General features: G+C 46.2%; 1 protein-coding gene across 2 annotated transcripts in view; it reads right to left on the bottom strand.

Moving 5' to 3' along the window:
* The window catches only part of mfsd2ab (major facilitator superfamily domain containing 2ab), a 77565-nt gene that overhangs the window by 7086 nt on the left and 53826 nt on the right, over positions 1-16653 (bottom strand). For both annotated transcript variants that reach the window (XM_038797301.1, XM_038797310.1), the window contains 5 exons: positions 15432-15515; positions 9281-9364; positions 6786-6898; positions 5314-5457; positions 3395-3571 (listed from right to left, as the gene is read on the bottom strand). In XM_038797301.1, coding sequence (XP_038653229.1) covers positions 3395-3571; positions 5314-5457; positions 6786-6898; positions 9281-9364; positions 15432-15515 — 602 coding nt within the window. The remainder of the gene's footprint in view (positions 1-3394; positions 3572-5313; positions 5458-6785; positions 6899-9280; positions 9365-15431; positions 15516-16653) is intronic.

The raw sequence follows: 16653 nt of genomic DNA, 5'->3' as shown, positions 1-16653 counted from the left end.
TGCTGGGACTGTGCCACTGACCGCTGTGACTCGGCCAAGGCCCGCAGCGCGCCGGCAATGTCGTGTTGGCTCTGGCGCATTGCTGCCTGTGAGAGGGCAACCTGTCCAGGGCCGAGGATGACATGTGCACATTAAGCCCAACGCCTTGCATAACCTGACCCATTGCCTCCACCGCGGATGGCACTCGTGCGGTGTCGGCCTGGGTTGCTGCCATGAGCGGCACCACTCCCTGCTCCTGGACGCGGTTCAACTCCTCTAACAGCGTCTGCAGAGTCTGGAAGACAGCCCTCATCCCATCATTGTGTCCCTGGGTTTCTTGATGCATCGGCTGTGCGGGTGGGTTGAGAAAATCCAGGAACTTGGAAAACGTCTGGGAGCCAGCTGCATCCTGGGCCTGGTCTGGCCTCCGCCAGTCCGGGCCCTCGTCTGCTCCGACCTCCACCTGCTGTACCTGCTCAGCTGTGATGTGCGACCCAGACTGTGACCCAGGAGCCTCATCACTAAATAGCCCAACCGGGGTGAGTGTCTCTGGGATGGTGGATGGTGTGAGAGATAGCTGTGCCGCAAGCTCGAGGTCGTCTTGGGTTGACGCCTCCTCTATGTCATCGGCCCACTGAGGGGCCGCAGGGCGTTCGCGGGCCATTTCTCTCTCTTCCTCTCTCGCCGCCCTCTTGGCGTCCTGCTCCACAGATTCGGTTGGGGAGGATGGGACTCCCCACTGATAGGGCACCCTCTCTTGTGCGGCCCTGGGTGAGGTGGGGGCAGATGGCTGTCTCCGCCTGGAGGCAGACGGCCCTGATCGTTCAGCATCACGTCCTAGGGAAGAGAATGAAACGGGTTAGAATGAAATGAAGAGAATGACGCTCGGCCGGGCGCTGGACAGTCCCAGTGGGCAGGGTGTGAAGGGACAGAGGATGGGGGAGGTGTCCCAGTGGGCAGGGTGTGAAGGGACAGAGGATGGGGGAGGTGTCCAAGTGGGCAGGGTGTGTGAAGGGACAGAGGATGGGGGAGGTGTCCAAGTGGGCAGGGTGTGTGAAGGGACAGAGGATGGGGGAGGGGGGGTGTTTGTCATGCAGGGTTGTCTCACTTGTTGCAGCTCCGCCAACCTCACATTGCGCGATCTCCCGGGTGGCAGATCCCCCAACAAGGTCCAGTGCCCTCTGCTCAAACGTGGTGAGGGGGTGCAGGATGGGCGAACCCCCTCCAGTCCTGTTCCGCTCACGAGTGTTGTGAGCGGTCTTGTCCTGTTGGGGGAGGGGGCATAGGTATATCATTACAATACGGCAGGTATCAGCAGGCCGTTCAGATACTGGCACAGGTTGGGGGTCAAGTTGTAATAAGACGATTGCATCTCTCCACGGGGGCCAGAGCGCTGGGTCTGTGACAACTTTGTGAACCACCCTCCACTCACTCTGCCCCAATCCCCCTCCAACCCCCATGGCGGCGGGGGGGGGGGATTAAGTAAAGGGGGGGAGGGATGGTTGTGACCCGGGGGCACCCTCTTGGCACTTACCCTGGCAGCCCTGGTGAGGTCGTGTATCTTCTTTCTACATTGCTCTGCAGAGCGAGGGGTCTGCCCCGCAGCACTGACGGCAGCAGCCACGTCACGCCAGGCCTGGCGCACCGCGCTGGCATGGTGGCGATGCCCTCTACGTGGGCAGATGATGCCCCTCCTCTGCTCGATTGAATCCAGCAGCGTCTCGACCTCAGCCTCCAAGAATCGCGGGGCTGCTCTCCTCAGCTCCGACATCTTGGCCTAGTTTCTGTGCTCGCCCGCGCCTTTTTACGGCGTCGGGCGGCCTCACGTGGGCGTGTTCGTGTCGTTGTCGCTTTCCGGCGTCATCGCGCACGTGATTGACGCGGCCCCGTTCCTAGCCCATTTCCCGGACGTGAATACGTCGGGAACGGGGCCGTGTCGGGCCGTCGCAAAAGTCGGCCTTTTTTGACGGCTGACTTCGCGATTTTCCGCGGGTGCGGAGAATTGCGCCCGTGGCGTTTAACGACCGAATAAACGACCCCCGATCTGGTGGGGGGGGGGGGCAACAGGCATGCTGCATAGAGCACCTGGCTCTAGCTGCAGATACAGCTGGAGAATTGCCGGGTCGATGGCCACGCATGCATATGGAGGCGGCCTGCAGCGGCTGCGTAACATGGTGTTGGCTGTGCGTGGACCCGGCCTGCCAAATAGTGACGCCCTTTGGCCAGGATTGCCACTCCCTGACCACCCCCACCAGTGCCCCGAGCCTCTGCCAAATGCCCCTTGCCTGCGGATTGGCTCCCCCCCCCCCCAGCTGGACTTAGTCCGCAGCCGCCACGCCGAATACCTGAAAATAAATACCACGTGTGACCAACGCTGTCGGAACCCGGCCCATTGGGGATGGAGCATCGGGGTAGGACGTCCCGACGGTATGTAGCGTACTCCTAGAGTATGCCGTTTTGGAGGGGGTGGAGCATCGCATAAGCAGCACCACCCCCGATTTCGGAGCCAACGTGGATTCTCCGGCCGATCGCCGAACGCGTTTTCGGCATGGGAGACCGGAGAATCCCGCCCACAGGGTCTGAAACTAGTATATATGCCAAAACAGGAGTAGAAAGTGAAATAAAGAGAGAGTGAAAATGAGGAAAAGAGATAGAAATTCTTTTTTTTCTATTTTTTTAGTAACTCCAACAAGAATTAAAATTTGTAGGAATGATGCTGTATCATTTTAAAAGATATTTTTCAGTTTCACAGAGGTTATTTGGTATAATTAAGACTTATAACGTTCAAACTTATTTACTCCTGAATAGATGAGCCCTAATTATTCTGGTGTACTTACTGGACATTTGGTGTGCAAGTACCGCTGAAAGTCAGTTAGCTCAGCTGGCTGGTTCATGATACAGGGCAACATCAAGAGTGTGGGTTGAATTCCCGTTCCGGCTGATATTGTTCATGAAGGCCCCGCCTTCTCCACCTTGCCCATCGCCCCGGAGGAGTGGTCAGGTTAAATCATCACCAGTCACCTCTCAAAGGGGCAGAGCAGCCTCTGGGACTGTGGCAACATTTACAAGTACTGCTACTTCTCGTCATTGTGTGTTTGAATGCCGTGTCTCTCTGAGATACAACTACCGTGGAACCTTTGGAAGACCAGGACATTCTGAACAGCAGCTTCCTGATTTCTGTATTTAACTGCGAATGTGCCGTTGTCAGAGTTTTCTGATAAAGTTACTATTTAATGACAGATAATCTCACCATTATTTTTACTGGAAAAATCCAGGCTATAGTCTACTGATGGTATTTGATGTCAGAGACCCGTGACTCCTTTCTGTTGTCCTCAACCCAGGGTGACAGAAGATGTTAGACAGGATAGAAAGGCCATAGCAAGAATGTACTTGAAATTTCTTCATAAAAACTCACCGTAAATCTTCAAGTGCTTTCCTGTTCTTCATTCTAATATCTTCATCAATCGGATATAATTTAAAAATAATCAGTCCAAGTATAATTAGGAAAATGGGTGACGGAGCAACCAACATCTTCAGAGTTAGATGCACTGCATCAGGCTGGGTGCAGCCCCGGGTCTGATAACCCGCAAAACTGGGAGAGAAAGAAAATGAAACGGTTTCAGTACCTGCTCCAGTAACCAGATAGGCCTAGCTCATCCCATTGAAGTTTAGCAAAAAATCTAGATCATTATAAAAAGAAAATTGTCACACATTTGAGATTTGCCTAGACTTGCTGATAAGCACTGAACATTTCACTGAATTAGATGGTAGGGGCAGACAGGTTTTTTGCTTGCAAAAATACACGAGCAGGCTTCAAAAAAAAAGTGACCCTCTTTAACTGGTAGTTTAGTGGTATTGTCACTGGACTGGTAATCCAAAGACCCAGCCTAATGCTCTGGGGACCCACGTTCATATCCTCCCTATCATGGCAGATGGTGAAATTAAACTCAATAAAATTCATTAATTAAGAATCTAATAATGACCATGAAACCACTTGATTGTCGTAAAAAAAGACATCTGCGAAGGAAATCTGCCAACTTTACCTGATCTGGCCGACATGTGGCTCCTGATTCACAGCAATGAGGCCGACTCTTAAATGTCCTCTCAAATGGACTAGCGAGCCACTTATTTCAAGGGCAGTTAGTGACGGGCAATAAGTACTGGTCCAGCCAGCAGCATCCACATCCCATTTAAGAATTAAATAAAAATAGACATAGCTAGTTCCATGGATGTGTAGATCAATAAATTAAAATTAAAGATGGTGTGTCGGACATGTAGGTAATGAGAAAATAGGGAATACTCTGGGCAAAAGAAAATTGCTAGGCTCCGTATAATACTTTATTTATTAATAATTATCAGCAAGCGTGATTTTAATTAAAATGGGATAGGGGCTGGTTCAGCATAGTGGGCTAAACAGCTGACTTGTAATGCAGAACAAGGCCAGCAGTGCGGGTTCAATTCCCGTACCGTCCTCCCCGAACAGGCACCGGAATGTGGCGACTAGGGGCTTTTCACAGTAACTTCATTGAAGCCTACTTGTGACAATAAGCAATTATTATTATTATTATTATATAAGTTCACCTCCATCATTTATCTCAAAAACGCAATGATATCAAGAAAGGTCACACACAAAAGGGGCAGCACGGTAGCATTGTGGATAGCACAATCGATTCACAGCTCCAGGGTCCCAGGTTCGATTCCGGCTTGGGTCACTGTCTGTGCGGAGTCTGCACATCCTCCCCGTGTGTGCGTGGGTTTCCTCCGGGTGCTCCGGTTTCCTCCCACAGTCCAAAGATGTGCAGGTTAGGTGGATTGGCCATGATAAATTGCCCGTAGTGTCCAAAATTGCCATTAGTGTTGGGTGGGGTTACTGGGTTATGGGGATAGGGTGGAGTTGTTGACCTTGGGTAGGGTGCTCTTTCCAAGAGCCGGTGCAGACTCGATGGGCTGAATGGCCTCCTTCTGCACTGTAAATTCTATGAAAAGGTAATAATTTGATTTGGGGCAATTTTGAAACCATTGGGTAATCTACAGATTTATAGAATTCACATTTAAAATTTATAATTTACAGTTAATCTATTTAATTAGCTCAAATAGAATCCAAGTGGAACTGCGTGTTAAGACCAAGTCCATTTCTGCTGCTAACTCGACCCTTGCTCAAGAGGCATCTGGTCAACTGGTAAAGTGCCGTTTAAATTCGCCTTTAGGATGTGGGTGAAACGGTCTAAGGTGCATTTATTATCCAGTTCCCTCTCAGGTCCAATTGCATTGCAACCCCCCCCCCCCCCCCCCCCAACAAGCACTTAATTGTGAAAGTAAATCAAAGTTACTAACTCAAGGCTCAAAGTGGAGATTCCAAGGGACACTCCTGATGCAAACTTGGTGAAGAAGACATAGAAAGAGTAAAATATTGCTTCATGTCCCACAGACTCTGGGTTCTTCAGCTTGAAATCATCAATAACATCAGGTAACATAGACCTGTTAGGAGGGTAAACAGGAAGTCTGCTTAGCATTGAAGAATGAGAACATTTAGAGAGAGAGAACACAAGTTTTAATTGCAACAGCAACCTACCCTGATATATTTGTAAATGGTAAAAAAAATCACCCTGAAAATTACACCAGGACTTTTCAATATTTTCATTCACTACTCATTACATGTGGTTATGAATTCAAATAGCACAATGATCGTTTGCACACTGAAACACTAGAAAACCTACAGAAACTGCTACATTTCCACTACTATTCAGAGCGCTCCATTCATTGCTCACCATATGCCAAGAATTTAGCAAACAGAAATTGGAAAGTTTGCGGAGGTTTAATTAATAATTATCCAAATCAATTGCTGTTCCCAGGTTTTTTTTTCTATTCTACGTGCAAGAATTGCAATTGATCTTCACCGAATATTGAATTAAGGCTCTGATTTTGAAACAATATGTGACTAATGACCAGGTACGTTGATGATTCAGCAACTTGTAAGAGGAAGGAATCAATACTACTTAACGATGTCAGCATATTTAACCATGCAATGCATGAGCTCCTAAACTTAAGAGGGTTGAAGTGGAAGATTCTCTGATCTCTTCCTGCAACTTCAGCATTGGGAACTTTGGGGAATTTGCCACTTGAACCATTTCTCCACAGCTTTGGCTGATCTCCCAAAGTTACAGCGAGAGGTTCAACAAACTCTGTGGAAATTGCTGAGACGGATCTATCTAATGACCCCTTTCTGTTGCACTGCTCGGTCCTCATCACTGTGCTCTGCCAGCTAAATTATGATGTGGAGATGCCGGCGTTGGACTGGGGTGAGCACAGTAAGATGCTCCTGTAAGACAACCTGGTGTTGTAAGACTTCTTACTGAGCTAAATTATTGACAGAGACGTCGAAAAATGCAGGTGACAGCATATTGGTTGTGAAGGTGCAACGGGCTCCATATCAGCAATTACTTCGTGAAGCATTCATGCTGTTAATGGCAGGCGATAAGCATCAACTCACCAATAGATGGACACATCTGTAACAGTGAGGTGTGATGGAACCAAGAGATTCTGTCACTCTGCTGAGCTATTTCAAGGTTAAACCTGCTCGAGGTAAAAGACTAGCTTTGGACTTCCACCATTTACAATTATTGGAGTTAACGTTCCACTTGGTGACTTCATTTTCACCAGCACCACATAAAAACCACAATAAAACTGGACCATTGGCTTTGAAAGCGAGTTCATTGGTTAGTTGGGTGACACAACACCTTTGCTCAAGCAGCATTATTACAGAGTCAGTGAATGCAATTGTAAGCTGCTGCAAAAATGTCACTTACCATGGCAACAGGAAGGCGGCAGCAACGCTCATCCCAGACGCAAACGACACAATGTATGCCACGACTAGATTTCTCTGCACCAGAACGTTCAGGATAAGGAATGGGACTGCTGACTGCGAAGAGGGTGATAGAAAACATGCACACATTAAAACATGGGAGGCTCCGAGACATGCCTCAAATGGTTCTGGGAAAAAATGCAGAAATTGGCTGAAAAAGCACCAATCCCAAATAACTGCTCTAGAATTATATAACTTTTCTATTTTTGACAATACACAGGTACACTGACCGCAGTTTTCCACTTGAATGGGCATGAAATTGCCAAGAACTTGGAAAACCATGAGCCACCCTCTACCGTTAGAGAAATAAATAGGACCCACTCTCTACCTCACACAAACATGCCCAACAAACTGACCAATCGTACACTGGGTCATGAGAAATATCGCAGCAATTCTCTCTAAAGTTGATACTTCCTATTGACAGAAACTTGGCAGTTTCTTTGTCCAGCGTAATAACGTCTCAAGTACAACTATAATCGATCACTTGTCAGATTCAAAAAATGTAGCTGGGATTGGCCAGGTGGTCAAGCAAAGGTCCAGCATTCAGTCAACTGCTAATGGCTGGGAGTGCTACCCCCATGAAGCTCACATCAACAGTCAGGGGGTGGCTAGATCACCCTCAGCGACTGTGGCTTGATGCAAGCCAAACACTTCAAAGTAAGCAATGTGACCTGGTCATATTCTGAGACAGGGTATGTGGAACTCAGTGCATTCCGAAACACCAGCAGCTTCCACGTCAACAACCTGAAATGGTGAAACAGCACCTCAGGTCAGATCAATGCGAGTCCAAAGTACAGTCACTGAGCACAACCCTGATGTATTTTTGGCTATTAAATTCTTTTTAGCTTTCTAGGTTGCAGGTTGTACACCATCTTCTATGCTGATATTTTTGGATGAATACAGTGTGATGTTAAGACTGGAATTATAGATTTGTTCAATGTATATTATAAAGATATCAGGGCACATTTTATGGCCCTGCTCACCACGGGAATCATCGCAGGCGGGGCGGACAATCTGACGGACCACTGGAAGAGTCCGTTGGTCTCAGGAGGGTATTTCCAGTCTCGGGAGGGCGCGATCTGAAAATCCGGCCCATCAACTTCAAACCTCCAGTTCTATACCCCAGTACTTCATCTATTCAACATGGAACAGGGAAAACAGCAGAATGGTTTCCAAAGAAGTCTTCCCCAAGTCAGAAAGCCATGAAGTTTCCCGAAACAGTCTACATGGTGCTAAAATTCAGAGGAAAATTAAAACCTGAACAGTTGTCATATTTGAAATGCTCGATCCACTAAAGATGTTCTGTGGTAGCCAGGAGTGGCACATGAATTTAATGCAAGTCCTTTTTCCATAGAATTCCGTATGCAGTCCTTTTAAGCATGCTTGTAAACCTGGTTTTCCTGAAGAAAGCTGACTCAGCACCAAATGCGATCAGGACAAACAGTTCCCGCTCGCTGACTGGAAGAGTGTCAAGGACGGTTGCTTGTGCACACAAAGCCTAAACTGCAGCTTCCCGCAAGTGTGCAACTGTTTGTGCCATCTATCCGTTAGGCAGCTGGAACAGCAGCCTTCTGAAGCAAACTGGAAAGGCATTGTGGTGGAATTTCCTGGCTAGTTCAGCTCCTAATTAATGGAACTTTTCCATTGCCATTCCCGATTTCGGCATCGGGCAACGGAGAATCACGCTCGTGGTTTCAAACCCCACATTGAATGATTTTTAATAACTTATTTACCACAGAATACGTACATTTGTAGAACATAGTCAAAATTCATAAATAATGCTGTAAATCCACACATTTTGACAAAGCCTTTTGAGAAAGTTCTACTAAAAAAGCACCATCTGGACATGTTTCTGATGAGAGTGACTGACAAATGAACAGGACCGTGTGGGGAATCATCAATCCTAACATGATTCCGTTTTAATTTACAACCTAATAACCAGGTTTTGGATTGCATCTTCAGTTTTAATTCACGATGTCTCTCCAGTCGCAAATGATAAGGCCACAGATGGCGATTGATATTGTATCCGCAAATTTGCAGGGGCGCTCTCCCCAGTAATGCAGCACAAATAAACACAGCTCCTTAATAGAGAAAACACCAAACAGGCTCCTGCGGCAGCTTGCTGGATATGAAAGGAGTCACGTTGACCTGTTTTGATCCTGGGCCCTAGACGCTACCAGCCCCTCGACCACTTCCAGCCTGGAATGTGCAGGTGGACGTACTGACCATTATTTGGCCACTTACGGGGCCTCAATTGGCCCACAGGGTGCCTGACTGGTATAACTTTGACCCAGGGTGGGAGCAAACTGTGGTGGGCACAGTATCCATGGCATTCTATGGGTCCACCCTACGTGCCAACCTATCACCGGGGAACAGTAAAATCCAGCCCAATATCTTACAAGCATGTTTCACATTTTTGAGCAGTGCAGCTAAACGTACCGAAATGCCAACATACACCGCTGATTTCTTGCCAAATCTGGTCAAAAACCATTGCCAAAGCGGGATTGTCAACGTCGCTGAAAGCTGAAAAACAGTGAAGAAATTTCCCATTACGTATCTGGATTGGATATGCTGTGTTCAATATCCACAATGATAACTCGATTCTGGTGGTGTTTTGTCTTTATTACAGCTTACCACACATTAAATTATAAAATAATGCTGACATTTTAAGAGGCCCATATGGGATAAGATCATGCTTGTTGGAAAATATCTGTTTATTCATAAAAGTCATAGTGTAAAACAGTGTACAATGAGCCCAGGTCCAAATGTGTTGACATTACCAGGCTTACAGTCACATCAAAATTGGAGTGATATTCTCCGAATGGATGGCATGCTGCTCACTGAAACATTTTTAATTTTGATAAAACTACAACTGAGTGAAAAGTAACAGTTTTAATAAACATAAAATTCCAACTCTGGCTATATTGAAGGTCATTCTCCAGTAAGGTTGCAGGACACATTCCATGGCAATGATTCCTTATTGTTCATCAGCCAATGAAAAGTCCTACTCTTCAGTCTGGCAAACCATAAAGAGAAAATGATTCCTAATAGGGTCTGACACATGAAGCACAATGTACACCGACTTGGTAGGCAATGAGAGAGAGGGTGGGTGCGTGCATCCGTGTGTATGGCCGCACATGTGTAACCGTGTGCAGGTGTGTGTGCGTATTCATATGCACATGCATGTACCCACGTGCATTCATTTTTTACCCAATAATCTTTTCCAATTAAGGGGCAATTTAGCGCGGCCAATCCACCTACCCTGCGCACATCTTTTGGGTTGTGGGGGGTTCGAACCCTGGAGCCCAGAGCATCACCCGATTCTCTATTTGCTAGCCCACCGACAATATCACAATGCCACTGCCTCCACATTTGGGTGCACGTATGCGTGCATGTATACGCTCATTTGTGTGTTTGCAGGCACGCCTGTTCATGAATAAAGTTATCCTGTACAGGAATTGGACCTGCGCTGTTTGCATTGATCTGCATCAACCAGCCACCCAGCTACCCTTCCTTCCATGGCACACACATGCATGTGTCTGTGCAGTCGCATAGATCCATGGGAGCACATGTGCACACGTGGATCTGTAAGAGCATGTTTATGTGAACGCATGCATTAGTACACACCCATATGTGTGTGCCTGTGCATCCATGTGTGGGTGGGCAATTGTGCGTGGACATGGGCACATGTGTGCATCCTGGCATGGTCGTGAATCCAGGCACATGTGTGTGCATTTGTGTGCACATGTGCATTTGATTGTGGCATGTGCACACAAGCATTTGCGTATGTACATGCATTTGTGTTCATGGACCTGCATGTGTGTGTGCAGATGAACATGTGCAATTTTGTGTGTGGGCAGGTGCATGCATTTGCGTGCACCAATGTATGCATGCATTTGTGTGCGTGTGTCGCCTGTGTGTATAAGTACGGATGTACGCTAGAGCAGTGCTTCTCAAAGTGTGGTACGCGTACCGGTGCCGATATGCGAGCCATCGTCTGCCGGTACTTGGAGTGTTTCCAGAAAAGAAAGAGATAGTAATCCTGGATTGGCTTTTTTCGCTCACCGGTCCCTGGCACATTGAAAAAATAAACTGCCGGTCCGCCACATCAGATAGTTTGAGATGCACTGCGCTAGAGTACATCCAGACTAGATTTAATTAACCTCCAGAATAGGTGCATTTCTTTGGACTGTGGCTGGCACAGTGGTTAGCACTGCTGTCTCACAGCACCTGGGAACTGGGTTCAATTCTGACCTCGGCTGACTGTCTATGTGGAGTTTTCACTTTTTCCCTGTGTCGGCGTGGGTTCTCTCTGGGTGTTCAGGTTTCACAGTCCAAAGATGTGCAGGTTAAGTGGACTGGCCATGCCAATTGTCCCAGAGTATCCAAAGGTCAAGTGGGGTTACGGGGATAGGACGTGGTAGGGCGCTCATTCGAGGGTTGGTGCAGATTCGATAGGCCAAATGCACGGAGGGAATTCAATGCTTCTAAGATGTGCAGATTTTACTTCTCCAAAATTGCTGTAAATCCATGTATAACATGTAACTGCCCACTAAAGTTCAACATAGTTTTTATAAGTAAAATATTTTTTTACTGTTGGTGATCATTTGAAAGGCTAGACCTCAGTAGAATTGCTTCAATGACATTTTGCTTTCTTCCCATGACTAAAGTCCATATCCCACCTCTGAGAATGGAGTTCTGTCTGCACCCCACCCTTTAGTTTCAGTTTCAGTGCAATGCCTTTAGCTGGAAGTAATTCAAAGGGAGGCACAACCTCCCCCACTCTCCAGAACATCTATAATCGCACAAAACAAGGCTGAAAGTTACAAATGTAAATTTAACCAAATGCACTTTCCTGGCAAGAAGGCTCCTTGAGAAATAGTTTGCTTTCCAAAAACCCCGTGAGTGACATGTCCATTATAAAACTGAATGTTGAGAAGCGATAACGAAGTTCAGAATATTGAAGTACTAAAACGTAAAGGTCTCCAACTCTGTTCCAAGGAGCTGCTGCGCAAGTGTTTGTGCACTTTAGCAGCATGCCGCCCCTGTCCCTTTCCCAGAGTCTGAATGATTGCTGGGGACCTTTAGTCAATTTTGAATTCCACCAGCCACTTTGGAAACTTTTATTTTTACTGAAGAAAGTGTCTATCACCAAGTGAAGTTTGTATAAAAGAATACACATGCACTTCTCCATATTGCGATGCCTGGGAAACAGCAGAACAATGACATTACTGTTCAGCTCAAGGACACTTACACTCTATTCACATTTCACTATCTTCCCAGTACAAATGCTTCTAGCTACAATTGAAAGGAATGACATTTGTCATGCAAAGTTGTCTGTTATAATCTAAAGTTACTTAAGCAGCTTTAGAAATTTTAGAAATGCAAGGACTTTGAGACAAAGAAAAGTGAATGAAGCAATGCTCTACAGTTCTGTGCAACTTCTTTGCTGTGTCGATAATGCTGGTATTCAGCCAGCAGCTGCATTTTTCTCAAACCACTGGATAAAGCTGCATTCCTGCGTTCAACTTTATATCCACCTTTTGTGGAGCAATATATTCTCTATCTAGCTATAGAAATACCCCAGCGTACTAGGAAGCAATTCTGATTAACAGCATAAGGATTAGCAAAGCAGGCTCGGTTTTCCTGGATGGTGTTCTGGTGAAATCACTCAAGACCCACATACTATTTGAAACTTTATCATCTCCCTAACTGGTGCCCACTGCCTCCTAGCATGGGACTGTGGCTTCCACTACCAGATGATACAAAGTTATGCAGAGGAACAGGTAGTATTGAGGAAGCAGGGGAGCTGCAGATGAACTTGGGCTAGGAGAGAAGTGGCAGATGGAATACAATGTGAAAAAGTGTGAGGTTATGCACTTTGGTAAGAAGAATGGAGGCACAGACTGTTTTCTAGATAGAAAAGGGCTTAGGAAATCAGAAGCACAAAGGGACTTAGGAGTCCTCGTTCAAGATTCTCTTAGTTAACGTGCAGGTTCATTTGGCAGTTAGGAAGGCAAATGCAGTGTTTTATAATAATCTTTATTACGGGCAGCACGGTAGCGCAAATGGATAGCACTGTGGCTTCACAGCATCAGGGTCCCAGGTTCGATTCCCCACTGGGTCACTGTCTGTGCGGAGTCATGTTCTCCCCGTGGGTGCGTGGGTTTCCTCCCACAGTCCAAAGACGTGCAGGTTAGGTGGATTGGCCCTGATAAATAGCCCTTAGTGACCAAAAGGGTTAGGAGAGGCTATTGGGTTTCAGGGATGGGTGGAAATGAAGGCTTAGATAAGTTGGTGCAGACTCGATGGGCCGAATGGCCTCCTTCTGCACTGTATGTTCTATGTTCTGTATGCATGTATATTCTAAGTTCTTTATTGTCACAAGTAGGCTTACATTAACACTGCAATGAAGTTACTGTGAAACTAGGGGCCTCACGGTAGCATGGTGGTTAGCATCAATGCTTCACAGCTCCAGGGTCCCAGGTTCGATTCCCGGCTGGGTCACTGTCTGTGTGGAGTCTGCACATCCTCCCCGTGTGTGCGTGGGTTTCCTCCGGGTGCTCCGGTTTCCTCCCACAGTCCAAAGATGTGTGGGTTAGGTGGATTGGCCATGCTAAATTGCCCGTAGTGTAAGGTTAATGGGGGGATTGTTGGGTTACGGGTATACGGGTTACGTGGGTTTAAGTAGGGTGATCATTGCTCGGCACAACATTGAGGGCTGAAGGGCCTGTTCTGTGCTGTACTGTTCTATAAAAGCCCCTAGTCACCACATTCCAGTGCCTGCTTGGGTACACAGAGAGAGAATTCAGAATGTCCAAATTACCTAACAGCACTTCTTTCAGGACTTGTGGGAAGAAACCAGAGCACCCGGAGGAAACCCACACAGACACAGGGAGATCGTGCAGACTCCACACAGACAGTGACCCAAGCCGGGAATCGAACCTGAGACCCTGGAGTTGTGAAACAACAGTGCTAACCACTGTGCTACCGTACAGCCCGGTTACCACTCATGTCGAGAGGGCTAGAATACAAGACCAGGGATGTATTTCTGAGGCTGTATAAGGCACTGCTCAGGCCCCATTTGGAGGATTGTGAGCAGTTTTGGGCCCCATATCTAAAGGAGGATGTGCTGGCCTTGGAAAGGGTCCAGAGGAGGTTCACAAGAATGATTCCTGGAATGAAGAGCTTGTCTTATGAGGAGCAATTCAGGATTTTGGGTCTGTACTCGTTTGAGTTTAGAAGGATGAGTAGGGATCTTATTGAAACTTACAGGATACTGCAAGGCCTGGATAGAGTGGGCATGAAGACATTTCCACTTGTAGGAAAAACTAGAAGCAGACGGCACAGCCTCAGACTGAAGGGACGATACTTTAAAACAGAGATGAGGAGGAATTTCTTCAGCCAGAGGGTGGTGAATCTGTGGATCTCGTTGCCGCAGAAGACTGTGGAGGTAAAATCACCGAGTGTCTTTAAGACAGAGATAGATAGGTTCTTGATTAATAAGGGGATCAAGGGTTATGGGGAGAAGGCAGGAGAATGGGGATGAGAAACATATCAGCCATGACTGAATGGCGGAGCAGATTTGATGGGCCGAATGGCTTAATTCTGCTCCTCTCCTATGGTCTAACAGCAGTATCAGGCAGCACCCTCATCCCCCTAATGTCAGTGGTGCCCATACTCTGCCTCTACACATTTCCAATCTTTCCATGTCAATAGCTGCAGCTTTCACAAAACAAAAAGGCACTTTTTCGCCCTCATATCGAACCCTTATTATCTCAACGAAAACTGACAGTGGCGTAAGAAACTGGAGACCAATGTGCTCCATGCGCAAAAAGGTCTTTGATCCCAGGATTGTTGCACAGACATTTTAAGCTCGAGTTTGGCAACTTCATGGCTGAAGCTGCACACCAGGAGCAGTTTTCTCTTTCGTGCCAAAGTACATCAACAACTTCAGAACTGTTCCCTTCCAGAACCTCTCCTACACTCCTGGACAATGTCTACATACAACTGTTAGATAATTCTTCTTTTGCTGCCAACAATAACATTTATGATTATCGATTGTAACTAAATTCTTAAAAAGGGATTGTATCCAAAACACAATGTTTTTTCTTTTAGTCACTGACTGATCTGCTCTGTATTTCTTTATTTTATTCATGTTTCTGTGGCGAGGGCTTCTTTGAATATTTTCCTTTATTTTACTTGAAATATTCCAATACACCCTCTTCTTCCTGATCACATCTCTAAAGTTCCTTTCTCTAGTTTCTTCTTTCCCTACAACTTTGGAAGCTTTGGAATTCTTTACCTCCTTCAGCTTTTCCCACGATCTTCGGGCCTTTAAAACTGAAGCCGTGGTTCATCTAATTACCATTTCCCCCCCCATTTGTTTTGCCAGCCACTTCACTTATTCGACTCTTATTTCTCAATAAAAGGGATTCTGAGGAATGATGAGGAGGCAGGCCCAAGCTGCAAGGGTCTCCCCATCTGTTGCGCAGAACTAACGTTCACGCATTGCAAAAGCAAACTCAACACAGCACAAAGTGAATTTAAAGTTGCTGCCAATGTGCACAAATGCAGCTTACATTCTTACCATGATGACCAGCAGTATATTCTGGAAGTCATTGGGGAAACCCAGTGTGTAGGAGCAGTACAAGGCATAATTCCCTTCCAGCAGCTGAAAGAAGAGGTCATATGTTTCAGAATAATTTGAAATACATGAACGTATAATACAGAATGACAAGTACCTGAGCCCATGACTCTCAAGCAGTACATTTCTTTATGGGAGACTCAGGTGTATAGCTGCATAAATTTATATTATAAATAACGTGTAAATGTAAAGTTATGCAACTTCCTTTCAGTCTTTCTCCTCCCACTTCCTCATTTTGAAACTTGGAAATAATTTGAGGGGCAAATTTTAAACAAATCCCCACCTAGTAAATATCTTTATAGAGATTCACCTGTAACTAATGTAATGTTTTTTTCTGCAGATCTTGCTGGTCAGCAACTTCTTATACATTAAGATATACAGCAGCCATTGATTAATAAAATGTGAATACCTAAAAATGCCACTAGCACAGGAGCATTAGCATAGTAAAGACTGGGATTATTTGTGGTGAATGCTTAATTTATTCTCATGCCCAATATTCTAAGAAAAGTAAGACAGTGCTCAAAATACTGCCATCTCCAGCTTCCCTCTTCTCTCCAAGGTCCTTGAGCAGGTCACCATTGCCCAGATCCATGCGCACTCCTCAGGTCCCTGTTCAAATTGCTAAAATCATTTTCCCACCCCTCCCACAGCATTGAAACAATCCTAACTAAAGTCAAATTGACATTTGCTATGAATGTGACCATGGTGCTTTATCCCTTCATTTGAAGCTGCCCAGTAGGGCCTGTGATTATTGAAAACAATCTCGATTGAGCATCTTCTCTAACTTTAATTTTCTCATGTTGACCAGGAATTGAAAGTTTTTTAACCCTCCTAACCTTCTTTGACCATTTTGCTGTCTTTAACTTGACCAAACACATATTAACCAGGATTTTGTACCCGCATTCGTCGTGGGTGCAAAATCCTGCAAGAGTCAGAAAACTAAGAATCATGCCAGCACTGTCTCATTTTCAGACTGCCCCCACCCTCCCCTCTCCCTTGTGGTGTAACGAGGTTGCCATCCAGAAAGGTTAGGAACCTCATTTAAATCAATTATAATGTTATTAAAGGGCTTCCCGCCAAATCGCTCCACCCCACATTGGGATTTACACCAGATTTTTAAAAATGGGAGCCAGGCAGAGGGAACCATGCCTCCTTCGTTTGCACA

This window comes from Scyliorhinus canicula, chromosome 1 (genome assembly GCF_902713615.1).
Source record: "Scyliorhinus canicula chromosome 1, sScyCan1.1, whole genome shotgun sequence".
In the NCBI taxonomy this organism is placed as follows: Eukaryota; Metazoa; Chordata; class Chondrichthyes; order Carcharhiniformes; family Scyliorhinidae; genus Scyliorhinus; species Scyliorhinus canicula.
Note: the sequence above shows the minus strand (reverse complement) of the source record. Positions and strands in the feature narration are given on the sequence as shown.